Raw genomic sequence first — 15,786 nt, 5'->3', positions numbered from 1 at the left:
GATTGAGCCATCTAATTGCTAGTGTTCGAGAAGTTCAATTGAGACATCTTTCTTATCTTTTCATCAGGTTCCGATGGTTTTATAGTTCGAACGTTTTATTCAATGTGATGTAATTGGCTTAGACCATGCTTTACTATATGGACACAAAATTTGTAGCGTTCCTTAAACCGCCGAGTATTGCACTTTTCAGTTCACGCTTAAACCTGTTAAACGCACATTTAAAGTGAATTATTTCTCATCGAGATGTAAACGATGAAACAATGCTCATTGGTTAACTAATCGTATTCATTTGCTTTCTCGCTTCCGCAGGATATGACACACTGCCGATAGACTCGATGCAGGGCCTGGAGATCGGCGGAGGCGGTAACGCCGGTCCGGCTGGCAGCAACCCGAACGCGGGCAACAATCCAGGTGCCGGTGGGCCCCCATCCGGCCAGCCAACGTCGCCCTACGCGATGGACATGGACGTCGGCGAGATGGACGCCAGCGAACTGACGTTCGATCACCTGGATGTTATGCCATCGCCACCGCAGGATAACAACCAGGTGGCCGCCTGGTACGATACCGATTTGTAAACGGTTTTCGAATCGATTTTTTTACAATTTTCCCTACGTAGCGTATTATTTTTGTCTCTTATCATACACACACACATTTTATTCGTAACACGATGTGCTTCCAACACATATTGAGAGGATTTCTCAACGAGAGAGAGTGCAGCTTCTAACACATTTGTCAGATTTTTGTCCATCTCTTACCCTGATTGTGATACAAAATATTCGATTCTCTCCTCCTTTATTCTAAAGCAGCTTGTATCGTGTCAATGTATGTTGGAAGCTTGCTCTTAAATCTACTTTTAAACTTATTAAATTTTATGTATTTTTACATAATAAAGCTATTGAAATCAAACTAATGTCTAAAATAAATTAGGTAACTAATTATCAGTTTAGAACTACTTCAGAATTTTTATTATATTCATATATTTATACATGAACTTGAACTATGACAGCAGCTTCTCATATATTTTTTTAAAAACTTTGGTGTTTACTACTGCAATTAATGAGTTGAAGCACTGGCTTGCCAGTCGCTCCAACGGAGCAGCAACGATTAGACAAATTTGAGCAATCGAGTCAATCGAACGATTAAAAACGCAATGAAACAAAATTTTGATGAGTACACAATTCAGTATTGGCGATAAAGAAGAGAAAAACCTGAAAGCAAAATGAAAGAGGTCTACATAATACAGAAAAAATAGTATAAATGTTATCATGCAGCTAAGGGAAAACTATGATCAATTTGTATCAGAAACAAATCGAGTAACGCCGCAATCTGTGCGATTGTTTAGAAATAAAACGGAAACTGATGCGTAGTAGAAACGTTAAACACACAATACAATTCCATAACGACGATAAATTTTCAACATTGATTACAAAGGAGTAGCGAAACGACCCAGCCTTGTTTTTCTCTACGTATAATGGTTTTAATTTAAATTTCTATGATAGCAATAGTATGAAACAAAATTTTGTTCTTTCCTTGTACCCGACGCAAACGCGATCCTAGACTCAAAAACAAGAGACAAACGAGAGAGCACTGTAATGCATCACGCATCAATGATGAACTATTACGATTTTTGAAAATTGATTCTATATTGAAATTATTATACATTATGATTAAAAAGTGAAACGAACCTTCCTTTCAGTATATAAGAGAACGTGAGGAGAAAAATATATTAAATGCTATACAACAACCCGTGTTGCATTTACGCCGTAGATGTCGATCACAGCCCTGAATTACAAAATTGTATATGAATTATTAAGATGACATAACTTCAATCTTCTCATAATCAAAACTATTTTGAACTAAAACCTCGAGAACAATTGTCATCTTGGTACCTCATTTTCGTAATTCATAACTACTTACGTGATTAAGCACTAAACAACTAATGACACAGCATTTGTAAATTATACCTTTTTAATCGAATGTCGTTAATATGGTAGATATGATCGCAGTTGAAGAGGTAGGTATACAGACTAAAGCAGTAATTATCATTTATTTCGCTCATCCATTGTTTAAGCCTTATAGAAATATTTTGCAAATTCGTACCTTATCTATCGATGCGGAGAATCCATGCAAAAACTTCGCATTTGGATTGTCCGACTCGCTGATCACGAGTAATTACTATGAAGATTTGCAACGTTTAAAGTTTTCTCGGGACTGCCAGATCAAATTATCCCTCAGCTGGACGCTTCAACTAGTTCCACACTGATCACCGTCATGTCCGCTAGCAAACCCAAAGTACTTTTCCCGGCATACTTGAACGAAGCGCTTGTTCGCGAGGCGCTTGAAAGTGGCCTGGAGTATCCGGCGCGCACCAGTGTCAATATCGATCAGTTCATCGTGCGAACGGCAACTTCCGCGGGCGATAACTATTTGAGCGATGTATTTCGTGTGTGGGTTCGCTTCAGCCGGAAATCGGGTCTGGACCGCTTGGAAGATGAAATTTCGTTGATAGTGAAGTGTATGCCTGATACCGGATTTCGGGGACCCGTGATCGGAATGCTCAACGCGTACGAAAAAGAAGTCTACATGGTGCGGAACGTGGTTCCTGAACTGTCCCGTTTGATGAATGGAGAGAAATTCGCTGCCAAGTAAGGAGACGATGGTGCTTGAATAGCGGTGAACGGTCAGCTATATAGCTAGACCATCCTGAGTGTGGCAGGTTCAAACCCGGTCCGGTCAATGATCTTTTCGGGTTGTAAATTATCTCTACCTCCCCGACCTCTCAAATTTAACATTTCGGAGGCGTTTTCAAAACCAAATTTCAAAGTTTTTATTTGCAAAGAGCAGTAAGTTTATGAATTTTATTAATTCGGACTGAAAACTTAGAATCAGCGCAAAACGGATCAAGTCAAGGTTTGGCCATTTTTAGGAGGGCATCTATTTGAGGGATGCACAATAGTCGGGCTCCATATAAAGAGGCGGCCAAAAATATTAAAAATAATTTTGATTTTTTTTTATTTTTGTATAATATTTTATAATAGGGGAAAAGTACTAATTTTCGACCTACAAGAAATCTGTGCCAATTTTCGGATTTTCATACAAAGTAGGCCAAAATCGTATGAATGGGTCGAAAATTGGTGCTTTTCCCCTATACCTAATTTATTGTATTATTAAGACCCTTGATTGAAATTGAGCTAAAATGTATATTTCTCTGACGATATATTTCATACTAAGCTCATTTAAAATATATTTATCCATTCTTCTTACACAAAACTTTATTCAAGGTTTTATACGAGTTCGTACTACAGTAATTCGTCCAATCATTCCTACACAAATTTCTGCAAGAATTGTGTCCGACGTTTTCAAGGAATTCCTTCAGAAAATCAGCAGGTCCAGAGATTCTTGGTTATTTTTTCTCTAATTATCTTGACAATTTATCTAGAAAATCCTCTAAGACTTCCTTAGACTTAGGCTAAGTAAAGAGTTTATTCAAAGATTTCCTACAAGGATCTTTCAAGAATAATTACTTTTCAAATTTTACAAAAAAATATCCTTAACATCTCTGGAAGTGTGACTGGAAAAAGCATTAAAGACTAGCTTGGAAAATTTCTCAAAGAATTCCAGGAGTCCTGTGGCCACATCTAGGACTCACAGGGCTAATAGCAGATCTCTTTTAAGAGTATCGGTCACTATTTTATGACAATTCTCCAAAAAGTCTCTATTTTTAATAGAATGTCTCTAACAACGCATCTTCAACCAAAATCATATATTAAGCCATTTTTTTTTGTTTTCTCCTCTCATTGAATCCTAATGCAAAATTTCAGACGCTCCAAAAAAACTTTCAAATTCTAAAATGCATGTTTTATCTAGGTATCGTAAAACGAGGTATCTTTTAGAGATAGTCGGGTCTCGGGTTTGAAAATTTGAAATTTTTCGCGTTCGGGTTCGGGTGTTCAAAGGCTACAAAGTTATCGGGTACGGGTCGAGTTCGGGCTTAGAAAAAGTCGGGTTTGGTGAGAATTGTGAACAGAGTAACTATCTAAATGCTTCCCTATGCATCAGAAACGATGAATTTACTATCTTTTCGATCTCAGGTTTATTCGGGTTTTTCTTACCATTTTTTTCGGGTTCGGGTTTACACAGCGAAAAATTTTCCGGTTCGTGTCGAGTCCAGGTCTGAAGAAATAAAATAAGTCGGGTACGGATCGAGTTCGGGTTTGAAAAATGTGAAACCCGACCATCTCTAGTATCTTTGACAATGCGGGTAACTTTGATAGTGGGGGACTCACAACACACTGCACGAAATAACGTAATTTCTGTTGATCAGTTAAGCAAACCCAATGCAAATGTGAAGAGCTTTAGTATGACACTTCATGTCGCAATTATTTTTGTTGGAATCGAGTGCATTTGAAGTTTTTTATTCGAATATTAAAAATCGATGTGATTTTAGCATTTTTGAAACCTCAGCGAAAAATAATTTTCACTAATTGGGGCCATTTTTTGTAATCAAAGTCAGAGATTTCCATATAATGTTAAGCGCCTAGAGGTATGCAACGCCCTATTTACTCTAAGTAATTTATTGGGTTTTGTTCGAAATATACTTCTTTTTATTCCAAAAACGTAATAAATTTGATTTATGTTAAATTCAATGCCGAAAAGTAAATATCAGTGAATATATTTTAAGAAATATTAATTTATAGCCATTCATATACACTTATATGATGTTTATCATGCAATTTTGAACATAAAAACACTATTGTAGGTGAAGTTTTCTATAAATTCTGTATTTTCTTGAACAAAATCTAATTCACGTTCTCTTTTCATAATTCCCAATCAAGTCCCAACTGAAATGATGCCAAACAGCTTGTCGATTTTCATGTGTTTACATACATTTTTGCCAAAGACTGTCTCAGGATTTCTTCCAGAGATTTTTTATTCCATGGATTTCTCCAGTTGTTACTCCAGGAGATCTTAAAAATATTCATAAAGTTGTTCTTACAAGAAAATCCACAAAGGTTCAAATCAGAGTATCCAAAGGATTTCAATTTTTCCAGAAAACCCTAAAAGAGCTCCTCCTGGAGTTCCTACGTTATTCTTCTAGTTATTTTTATATGCAGTCCTTCAACAATTCACCTACAGCTTCTCCCAGGAATTTCTTAATAAATTTAATGAGGGATTCCTCATTAACTTCCTTAACAAATTTCTTCAGCATTTTATCCCATGAATCATATAGTCTCTCGAGTATCATACATTTCTCATAAGTTCTACAAAAGTTCATTTAAGGCTTCACACCAACGAAACTATTTTCTACAGGGATTCCGCCCGATGTTTTTTACACAATCCTTTCCGAAAATCCGGCAGAATATCTTTACAATTTATCTAAAATATCTTCCAAGACTTCATCTAAAGTACAGGAATGTTTACAGACTTTTTCGCAGGAGTTCATCAAGAAATTCTATAGAATCAAAGATCAAAGATTACTTTAGGATTTCATTCACAAATACCTCCCGGAAATTTATCCTACAATTTCTACACATAATAATTTGTCGGTATTAAGGAGCAATAAATAGAATAACTAGGGAGTTTCTTAGTCGAGTGGTTAGAGTCCGCGGCTACAAAGCAAAGCCATGCTGAATGTGTCTGGGTTCGATTTCCGGTCGGTCCAGAGTCGTTTCGTAATGTAAATTTCCATGACTTCATTCTTATCATCGTACTTGCCACACGATGTACAAATGGCAAAAATTGAACACAAAGCTGAGAAGCAGGCTCCGTCCCAGTGAGGACGTAAATGTCAAGAAGAAGAAGAAGATATAGAATAACTTCTGACAATATTAGTTAAAGACTTTCCTGGTTGAAATATTGATGAAATCCAGAACAACAATTTCGGAGAAAATCAAAAAAAAAATATATTTTTTCAGAAGCTTGGTCACTATTTTAAAGTATATCTCTAAAGTCTCTAAAAAGTCTATATTTTAATGCCTTCTATCTCTAAACCCTAATTAAATAAAATGGTCAGCAAAGTTCTTTTTTGCTTTTTATTTGGTGCAAATAATTGAGGCTCCACAGATAGACCACGCGACTATTGCATAGAATCTTCAAGAATTTCATCACAAATTCTTCGAGGAAAAGCTATAGTGACTCTCCAGCTTTGCACGACACACCATACTTAGGGGGGAACCCAAACTTTTGCACGATGACTTGACTGACTGTTTCATTGATTTTGAATACTTTTCAGATTTTTCCGCCCAAATTTCAGTGTTCTTCAAAGAATATAAGATTACGATTCTAACGACAAATTGTTTTAAAATTTTGGTCGATCCAATGCTGAGGAAATTAGATATGATTTTTCAGTGTGTTTTTTGAAAAATGTCTCAATTTTAAGTGAAAATTTAGTATACAAAGTTCAAAGAATGTTTTTGGAAAAATACATACGAAGTAAGAATAACTCTTTGCCTTTCGAATGCGGCTTAAAGAGTTTTAATTGGACGTGTAATCACAGAGATATGGACTGAACACTTTTGTATGTTTTTTGGGAGGTGAACCCAAACTTATGCACGGGAGTGTAGGCAGTATTTATTTTTTTTGACGTGTCATTAAATTAATGTCTGATTGGATTCTCTAAAGACTCATTTCTATCACCTGGATCATATATGGTTGCTATTTTTTTTTTATTCCTATTGGTCCCTTTTTGGATCCATTATGCTGTCACTTTTTTAAAGCATGAGGTCTCTGAAGTTAATATTTTCAAGACACTCAGCCGCTATCACCTTTAGACCCTGGTACACGCACTGCAGACTTCGGAAATGTGGTCAATTCACACTCAACATACAAACGCAACATATCAAAATTTGTAGAATTTTATGGAAAAATCACTTGAGGTACAGTCACTCCACAGTTATGGATAGCACACAAATATGGATCAGAGTTGGACTAAAAAGGGAATATCTCATCAAGTACAAGTGCAATTATCTCGAACACATTTACCTACGTGAACCATAAATCTGTACAGCATCGCAATCAATCATAATATGCTTGAAAACCCAACAGAGTCAGGAGAAATGATCTCGAAAATTCCTAAATTTTCAAATTCCGTGCCGTTTTACCGCTTAGAACGTAAGGAGTTGTATCGGGTAAGTTCAAATAAGTTTTTGGAAATAAATTCACTTGTAAGTTGATAGTTTGACAAGATATCTGCGGTTATGTGAGAAAAACGATTCTATAATATTCCCCAGAATGTACCATTCCTCAGAATTTAATTGCAGTAATCAGCGTGTCGCTGATGTAACAAAACAAATACATACAGTTGTGTTCAGAATAATAGTAGTGAAAGCCGATTTTCATACAAAATGCTCAACTTTGGCATGCTGTAACTTTGTTTCCATATGAGCAATCGACATCAAATTTTGGCAGTGAACTACACATATGCTCAATTTCACTATCACAAAATTTGAAAGTTTTCACACTACCGGCTAAAAAGTTAAACACCAGGTGAAAACGCTCAAAATAATAGTAGTTTTTCTTCTGTAAATTTTTGTTCAGCAACAATTTTATGAAAAATTGGCTTGTTCATACATATATAGCTTGGGTGGAAATGGTTGAAACGATGAGTATAGAAAAATTCAAAAACTCATAATACAGCAGATATTTGAAATATTAAAACTACTATTATTTTGAGCGATTTCACCTGGTGCTTAACTTTTTAGCCGGTAGTGTGAACATTTTCAAATTTTGTGATAATGAAATTGAGTACATTTGTAGTTCACTGTCAAAATTTCATGCCGATTCCTCATATGGAAACGAAGTTACAGCATGCCAAAGTTGAGCATTTTGTATGGAAATCGGCTTTCACTACTATTATTCTGAACACAACTGTAGGTACCGTAATCTGGGGGTAATTGATCACTGGGGTGAATTTGATCAGGTCGGAACCAAAAAACATTTCCTTCCAAGGATGCTGAAGGTTTCATCGGCACAACCGACATTCCATGTTTTCTAGTTTTTAGATGTCTTATGATGATTTTGAACAATTTCATTTTTATAAGGGTCAGTTTTGCATAGAAATATTCACAATTTTTGAAGGTGTAAGCAATACAGTTGGAAATGTCAGTGCCAAACAATCCACTAGTGCAATGCCTACATGTTAACTTTGACTGTTTAAAATTATGTGTAAGCTTAAGTATGAACTACTGAACTTATTTTTGATATCATACAGCATATAAAATATAGTTTTTTGCTCATAAAACCGTTTAATCTCGAATAATGTGCTAATTTAAAGGGTAATTGCCTACATTTAGGCGCATTAGGCAGATTTTCAATGTTTAATTTTGCAATAAACTGATCAAATATTCGAGTTACAAGAATTTTGACAACATTTTCAGATTCAGGTGACCAAAATTTAGTAGACAGGGAAATTTTTAATTCTCAAATCTGCTCTGTGATATGGTGATCAATTTCGCCCCAATGTGTCATTTTAATTTTTTGATATTAAAACTGTTGAAATGTTAAATATTGTTTTATGAAAAATCATTTTCATCAACTGATAAAGATCAATGGAGAACTGGTTTGTCGAAATTTATTTGACAATATTTGAATTCTGAAGGATAACACAACATAAAGTTGTAAAATAGTGATCAATTTGCCCCTGGATCACGGTACCGTAATCCGGGGGCAAATTGATCACTGTTTTACAAATTTTTGTTGTGTTATCCTGCGGAATCCAAATTTTGTCAAAAAAATTTCGATAAAATCAGTACTCTATTGATCTTTATCAGTTTATGTAATCGACTTTTCATGAAATAATGTTTAACATATCATAAAAATAGTTTTAATATAAAAACACTGAAATGACACATTGGGGCGAAATTGATCACCATATAACAAAGCAGGTTTAAGAATAAAAAAATTCCCTATCTAATAAATGTGGGTCTCCTGAATCTGAAAATGATGTCAAAATTCTTACAACTTGAGTGTTTGATCATTTTATTGCATAATTAAAAAATGAAAATCTGCCTCATACGCCTAAATGTAGGCAATTTCCCTTAAAATAAGCACATTATTTGAGAAAAAACGAATTAATGAGCAAAAAACTATACTTACTATGCTGTATGATATCAAAAATGAGTTCAGTAGTTCATACACAAGCGTACACAACATTTTAAACATTAAAAGATGCCATGTAGGTATAGCACCAGTAGAATGTTTAGCTCCGATATTTCTATCTGTACTGTTTACAACTTAAAAAAATGTTAATATTTCTATGAAAAACTGACCCTTATAAAAATGAAATAGTTCAAAATCATCATTTGACATCTATAAACTAGAAAACATGGAATGTCTGTAGCGCCAACAAATCCTTAAGCATCCTTGGGAGGATATGTCTTTTAGTACCGATGTGATCAAATTCGCCCCAGTGATCAATTTGCCCCTGGTTTACGGTACTCATGATTATTTTGTATATTATAATGATGGTTTATGGACAAAAGGCCGAAAGACAAAACTGCGAAAGGACAAAAGGTCAAAAAACACACAATACCATTATAACCACCAATAAATTCCCATAAATGATATAGGCAAAACATATCGATTGAAAGTCCATATGGCTTAAGGTCATTTGGCATAAAATGAGTTGGTATAAATCTATTTTACATAATAATGTACATTAGGCATCCCACCATAGTTATGCTCCTTCTTTTTAAATAGGATGTTCTTCATGTTACGCCAAATGATCATTGGCTAAATGGCCCTAGATCATTAATTATGTCAAATTATTTCTTGCCATATGGTCTCCCTACGAAAAATTTTGTCTATTTCGTCAATATGACATGACCGAAAGAAGGGTACATCACTATGTTGTGCAAGATTAAATAAGTCATTTGTACATTTTTTTTAGATTTGAGGTCTAGAAGGGTGTATCATATAAATATGCAGAATATTAATAAATACCTATTTATTTTGCCGAATTTACATAACATAGCAAATCAGTTCGGATATGTAAAACATGATACTACGAACCCTGGTACTTGGAAACAAGTTTTAAAATTTGTATGGAGTTTTAAATAATTGTTTTTAACTAGATTTTTTTTTTAACCTTCGAAGTAGGTGTATTGTGTTCTGGGGAATGAAATTATTGGTTATTATCACTGGGATAACAAAATGGACAAGTTTACAAAGAAATGTGTCTTCAGAATAGAATTTGTCCATTCGTTCAATCGATCATCGATCCCATGAGGTTATAACCCGACTTAGACAGCTACCATTACAGACCACTATGGGCGGTTTCCGTACAGACTGGCGGCCAAAAATATTTTTTTTATCTCATGCTGTATTTATGAGTTTTGTCATACAAATTTGATGTTTTATTTTCAAAAAAAAGTTTTCGAGACTAACTTTTGTATAGGGCCTATAGCGAAATAATAAGCTTTGTTACTAATGATGAATATAAGCCATTTATGCGAATAACGTGATGCAAACCATTATAAATGTTAGAACTTACATAGAAATGATGATATGAATGATTTAGCGATATTCAGTTATTCTCTGAATTATTGTTTAGTTGTTTTTTTATAGAAAATGATTAAAAATATTGAAAAAAATAATCAATAAGCCCTAAATAAAAAAGTGCAAATTTGTGCAGCTAAATTCTCCACGATCCTTAAGTTTACACCTCAAAGTACTCTTGGAAATAAATTTTAGCCTTGGGACAACTTGGAACAAAAAAGTATGGGATGTGTAAAGTTTCGATATAAAATCAAATATATTTTTTTCAGTGCACTTCCCTCATTTTTCTGACCTAAAGTACGAATTTTTATTTCATTCTATTTTTCTAAGATAGCTTTATGAATAAGCTTTCGGACAGTGTATAAAGATCTGTATAATGTATAATGTATTAAGATTATGCAGTATATTGTATTCAATGTGTACCTTGTGTTTGCACTGAATTCTTCATTTTTCTTAAAAACTCTAACTTTGACATACAATATCATTTAAAATATAAAAGACCTTGCCCTGATATCCCAGTAATATGTTAATAGACGTGTTTACAATGGAATGATTACATGGAAAACCTATCAGAACAAATCATTTTTTCGACTATTGGCCACCTGATCGCCCATAGTGCAGACCTGACGTCATAGAATGGTACACTCAAAAAAATCCAAACGTCATTGCTACGTGAAAAATATCGTAGATCATTCCAAATTCATTTTGCCTCCACTTTACCTGACTAAGATAAAGATCACTAAGCCATGCATAACCATCAAATAGTGAATCGGTAATTGTTACTGAGCTTACCTATCGCACTTACGTGAAATTCACGTAGGTCCCTATGTTCATTTTGGCATCTGCATGTTGTACGTACATTCGGTGTTGAGCGCAAATCCAAAGATGGCGCCCGCTTGATTTTTGAGGAACTTCAGAAGCTGCTGAACTTTAAACCCTGTGAAGAATCCCTGCATTACTTTATATTTTATACCTGATTTATAACCTCTATCAATTATATCACGCGAAGGCGAAGGCTACAACGAGACAGAACAAACTCACAACATTTGGGAAACAGGATTCACAATGCTCAGATTGAATATAAAAATATCACAATCTTTTTGGTCTGTTTACATTTTCCAATTGGGAATTAGTTTTCTTCCTAACCCTATTAGAGATAAGGTTGGTCTATATTCCAGTTAAATTTAATGCAAAACCATCTAGGTCCTATTGAAACGCTTCGTAAAGGCTACCGGAAAATCCACGTAGCTCTTACGTGTAGCGCCGGTGGAATGGATGAAGTCCAAAAGTTCATGCGTTCATTCTTGGCTACCTATGATTAACGTAAGAGCTACGTGGAAAGTGCGATGGAAAAAACCACGTATGTTTTCACGTAACAATGACGTTTGGACTATTTTGAGTGTATAGTATGTCTATGGTATTGCACAATAATGTCGATTTTAGTGAAAAAGTATCCACCAAATTGTTCATATATCCAACCGATCAAAAGATTTTGAGCAATAATCAAGTGTAAATCTGAGAAATAAGTTACAAAAATATGAGTTGAACTATTTTTTGAATGAAATTCGGCAGAAAGTTCGAAAATTAAACTGAAAAGCTGAGACATATTTTTTTCTTACACACTTAAAATCGAAAATCGACCTCGGTAAAAGGGTTCACCGGGAATCCAGTTCATATATCGGTAATTAGTTGCCGAATCTTGGTAAACAATTTACTGAGATCTCGGCAAACGTTTACCGAATCTTGCTAGCGTTCGCCAAGATCTCGGTACAACATTGGGATTTTCGAAATCTCGGTAAAATAAGTACCGAGAATCGGTGTTGAAAAGTACCAAATTCTCAGCTGTTGAGTTCTCGGCGATTCGTTTTTCTGAGGTTGGTGAAATAACTCGAGTGTGTATATTTGTCACTTGAAGTGCAATTAAAATGCTACAAAATGATGTGCTAAAAATGTTTGGACATTTTTCTCTCTTGAAGAAATCGATCATTTTGTGTGACAAGATTCTCACACCCATTCACCTTTTTCCGTAGAACTAAAGCCATAACTGCCAAAATGCTTCAAAAGGATCACAAACTTTTTGGGGATGAGCTTTAAGGTCCTACCTATTGGTGAACGTCTGAAACATTTCGATTCCCGAACTACGAAAACGTACCGTTTTGACTCATATTCCGAACACTTAAGGCCAACAGTGACTTTAAATGCATCTGATTGGCATAAATCGGCTGATATTTGAGTAAATTTTAATTTCTTTGCAAAGTCTAACTGTTGACTGTTGTGTGTACCAATAATAATGTTGATTAATTTAGTTTGAGTATTGTTTTTACTTAAAAGTATGGAACAACATTTTGATTCAAATGCCGAACACCGTGTTTATTCTGTCTCATATTCCGAACACCTTTATTCAAATTCTGAACAGCACGAATAAATCGAATTCAAATGAATAATTTCGCAAATAAATTTATCTGAGCTTGTTCTACTGCTCTCAATCTAGAGAATCATCAATACTTCCGCGGTAAAAATTATATTGGATACGATAAAATTGAATTGCAATTGACTGCCATTTCCTTGTTATTTGGTGACATATTTCAGCGAAACATTTCAACCAAATCGCCATACAAAAATCGAGTGTTCGGAATATGAGTCTGTTCGGAATTTGAGACAAAACGGTATTTAAAAAATCTCGAAAAAAAAACACTTTTAAAAGCGGGTGACATATTTGAAAGTTACTTAACCCACTAATACTAATACTCAAACAGGACTGGAAATGCTGCAGGAAATAGAACATTTTTTACAGTAATTTTGCGTTGCTCTTAGCAACGGGTGTTTTGCTATGCTCAAGGCTTTTTGCTTTTGTTCAAGCTTTTTTTAAAATGTCCTAATTTTATTAAATTTTATTTTTATATTTTTACACTTCCAATTTAGCCACGCATGTGTAAGCTTTAAAATAATACAATAATTATTCAATTTTTTTTTTTCTTCAAAAAATGCGAATGTGTCTCAAAAGTCGTATAAAATTTTCTTAACATGCGTGTTATGGCCCAAGGTTTGGGTCAAAAATAAATTCATTTTGATTTCCGAGCTAAGAAAAATTACACAAAATTTCAAAAGGTAACCCCGTCTAAAGACGGGATTGTGCATTGAAGGTTAACGCATTTTTTCCATTCCAGAATATTCTACGCAACTACCGACCCAATTCGGATGATCATCTTCCAAGATCTGAAAGTCCTGGAATTCACAATGGCTGATCGTACCCTGGGAGGCCTAGATTACAGCCACTGCAGCACAATAATGCGTAAGATTGCCAAATTTCACGCTGCTTCGATGTTGTTGGCCAATAGCAACAAGCCAATGGCCGCTGAGCTAACGAAACGCCTAGAATACGGTTTCCTAAATCCACATATTCCCTTGGAGGACAATACAATGCTGGACATTTTGGCCAACGGTTTAACATCGCTGGTAACGTGTGCGGAAAAGCATTGGACTGGTTTTAATCCGAAAATCGTAGCTAAATTGAAACGTATGATGCCACACTATAAAGCTCGTATCCAGTCTTGCCTGAATCAGAAATTTTCCAACGGTTATAAAGTCGTTAACCACGGGGACTTGTGGATCAACAATATCCTGTTCCAGTACGATGCCAACGGAAGCCCAAAGGATGTTATGTTTGTTGATTATCAGCTGAGCTGCTACACCAGCCCAGGGATAGATTTGAACTATTCGCTTGTGAATTGCCCTACCTACGAAGTGCGGGAGAATCGCCGAGATGAGTTGGTAAACGTATATCATACAACATTGAAGGCGATTCTGAAAGCTGCAGACTACCGGGATGTTCCAACATTGGAGGACGTCCGGAATGAGATCAGGAGAATGAGCTTCTTTGGTAGGGAGTGTGCTGGTTGAAGGGGTTAACTGATAAACCTAAAACTTTCCTATTTTCCCAGGTGTCATTGCAGCGGTCTCCATTCTTCCGATCGTAATGATGGATACCTCATCAGGTGTGGACATTAGCTTCGATGCTTTGGTGGACGAACATAAAGCGGATCAGTTGCGTTTGTTGCAGTACAATGGGGAGCGGTACCGGAAATCTATGAGCGTATTGCTGGAAAGATTTGATCGCGAGGGGCTACTCGATTAAGTTACGAATGGCTTTCGGTGCTGGATAATTGTCGGATGTAGAGACAGACAACCTATCATTCACGCAAAACGATCACCTATCATACAGATGTGACATAGCACAATATCATCAACGATAACTACATCGTTGAAATGATATAATGATGATTCACATTTGCATCCATTTGAGGCGAAACACATAACAGCTCTGCTAATATTTGGAAATGATTTATTACACGGTAAATACTTTCGATTGCAAAAATTAATTAGTAGCAATTGATATTTTTTATGATTGCAATTCATGCAAATACATAGGGAAAGCACTAATTTTCAACCTACGAGAACTCTGTGCAAATATTCGGTTTTTCATACATAATAGGTCAAGAACGTATAAATGAGTCGAAAACTAGAGCTATGTCGATGATTGGTGATCTTCCCCTACCAAAGTGTTGATACAAATAAGAAAACTGTTATAAAATTGATCGCATTTGTTAGTAATGTGAAATAGAAAGTAGATGACGACCGACCTAATACATAAATACAATATGTCGCCTGATATCCAATCACTAATCCCTATGCCCGAGAAGAACCAGTAAAGAAGACATTAGAAATGTTTTGGTACTGACTTCGATTTCATTTTCAAGTTTCTGAAGAAAATTGACGTAATCGTTTGATCTTTACTGTCTATCGTTTTACTTGTCCACCTCATACTGCTACATCGCTGCTGAATGTCATCGTTCAAATCCTCTAATCCCATCCACGTTCAAACAAAATCGTATTCCCTGATGTCGACCAAATCAGTAGTTTTACGATTCCCCAAAACTAACATAGTACACTAAAAAGCTATATGAATTTGTTAAACCAATCAAATTCATTCAGCACCATTTTGCCTGACGGCGCTTGAGCCTACCTAGTAAAAACCGCACTTTCAACCACCTCTTTGATCTTTTGAATGTGTTGCTTGCTTCTGCGGGAGCATCCGAAAGAATCGAGATTACACTTGTTCGACGTGTGATGCTATTACTGAGTTAAATCGCGAATCCGATTACGCTTGAATATCGCATCAACAACCAAAGATTATTTTTTTTAAAGACACCTGCACGTGGCTTCCAGTTAGCGTTGTCCAGAACATCGATGTTACTGAATCGATTCACATTTGAACTGCCGAATCGATTCACC

The 15,786-nt window shown here is 35.4% G+C and overlaps 2 protein-coding genes across 9 annotated transcripts in view; both read left to right on the top strand.

Annotated features, from left to right (window-relative positions):
- The window catches only part of LOC5576477 (armadillo segment polarity protein), a 91,458-nt gene extending 89,714 nt beyond the window's left edge, over positions 1 to 1,744 (top strand). For all 8 annotated transcript variants that reach the window (XR_002500502.1, XM_021844860.1, XM_001662620.2 and 5 more), the window contains one exon: positions 310 to 1,744. Coding sequence is in view for 7 of the 8 variants with exons in the window: in XM_001662620.2 (XP_001662670.1) it covers positions 310 to 575 (266 nt within the window). In the remaining variant the exon portion in view is untranslated. The remainder of the gene's footprint in view (positions 1 to 309) is intronic.
- Positions 1,745 to 2,221: 477 nt separating this feature from the next.
- Positions 2,222 to 15,058, top strand: LOC5576476. Its single transcript, XM_001662619.2, has 3 exons — positions 2,222 to 2,645; positions 13,662 to 14,374; positions 14,436 to 15,058. Exons 1-3 carry the CDS (start codon positions 2,272 to 2,274, stop codon positions 14,627 to 14,629), a joined length of 1,281 nt encoding a protein of 426 aa, XP_001662669.2. The 5' UTR covers positions 2,222 to 2,271; the 3' UTR covers positions 14,630 to 15,058.
- The last annotated feature ends 728 nt before the right edge of the window (positions 15,059 to 15,786 follow it).

The sequence above is a fragment of the Aedes aegypti genome, chromosome 1, assembly GCF_002204515.2.
Source record: "Aedes aegypti strain LVP_AGWG chromosome 1, AaegL5.0 Primary Assembly, whole genome shotgun sequence".
In the NCBI taxonomy this organism is placed as follows: Eukaryota; Metazoa; Arthropoda; class Insecta; order Diptera; family Culicidae; genus Aedes; species Aedes aegypti.
Note: the sequence above shows the minus strand (reverse complement) of the source record. Positions and strands in the feature narration are given on the sequence as shown.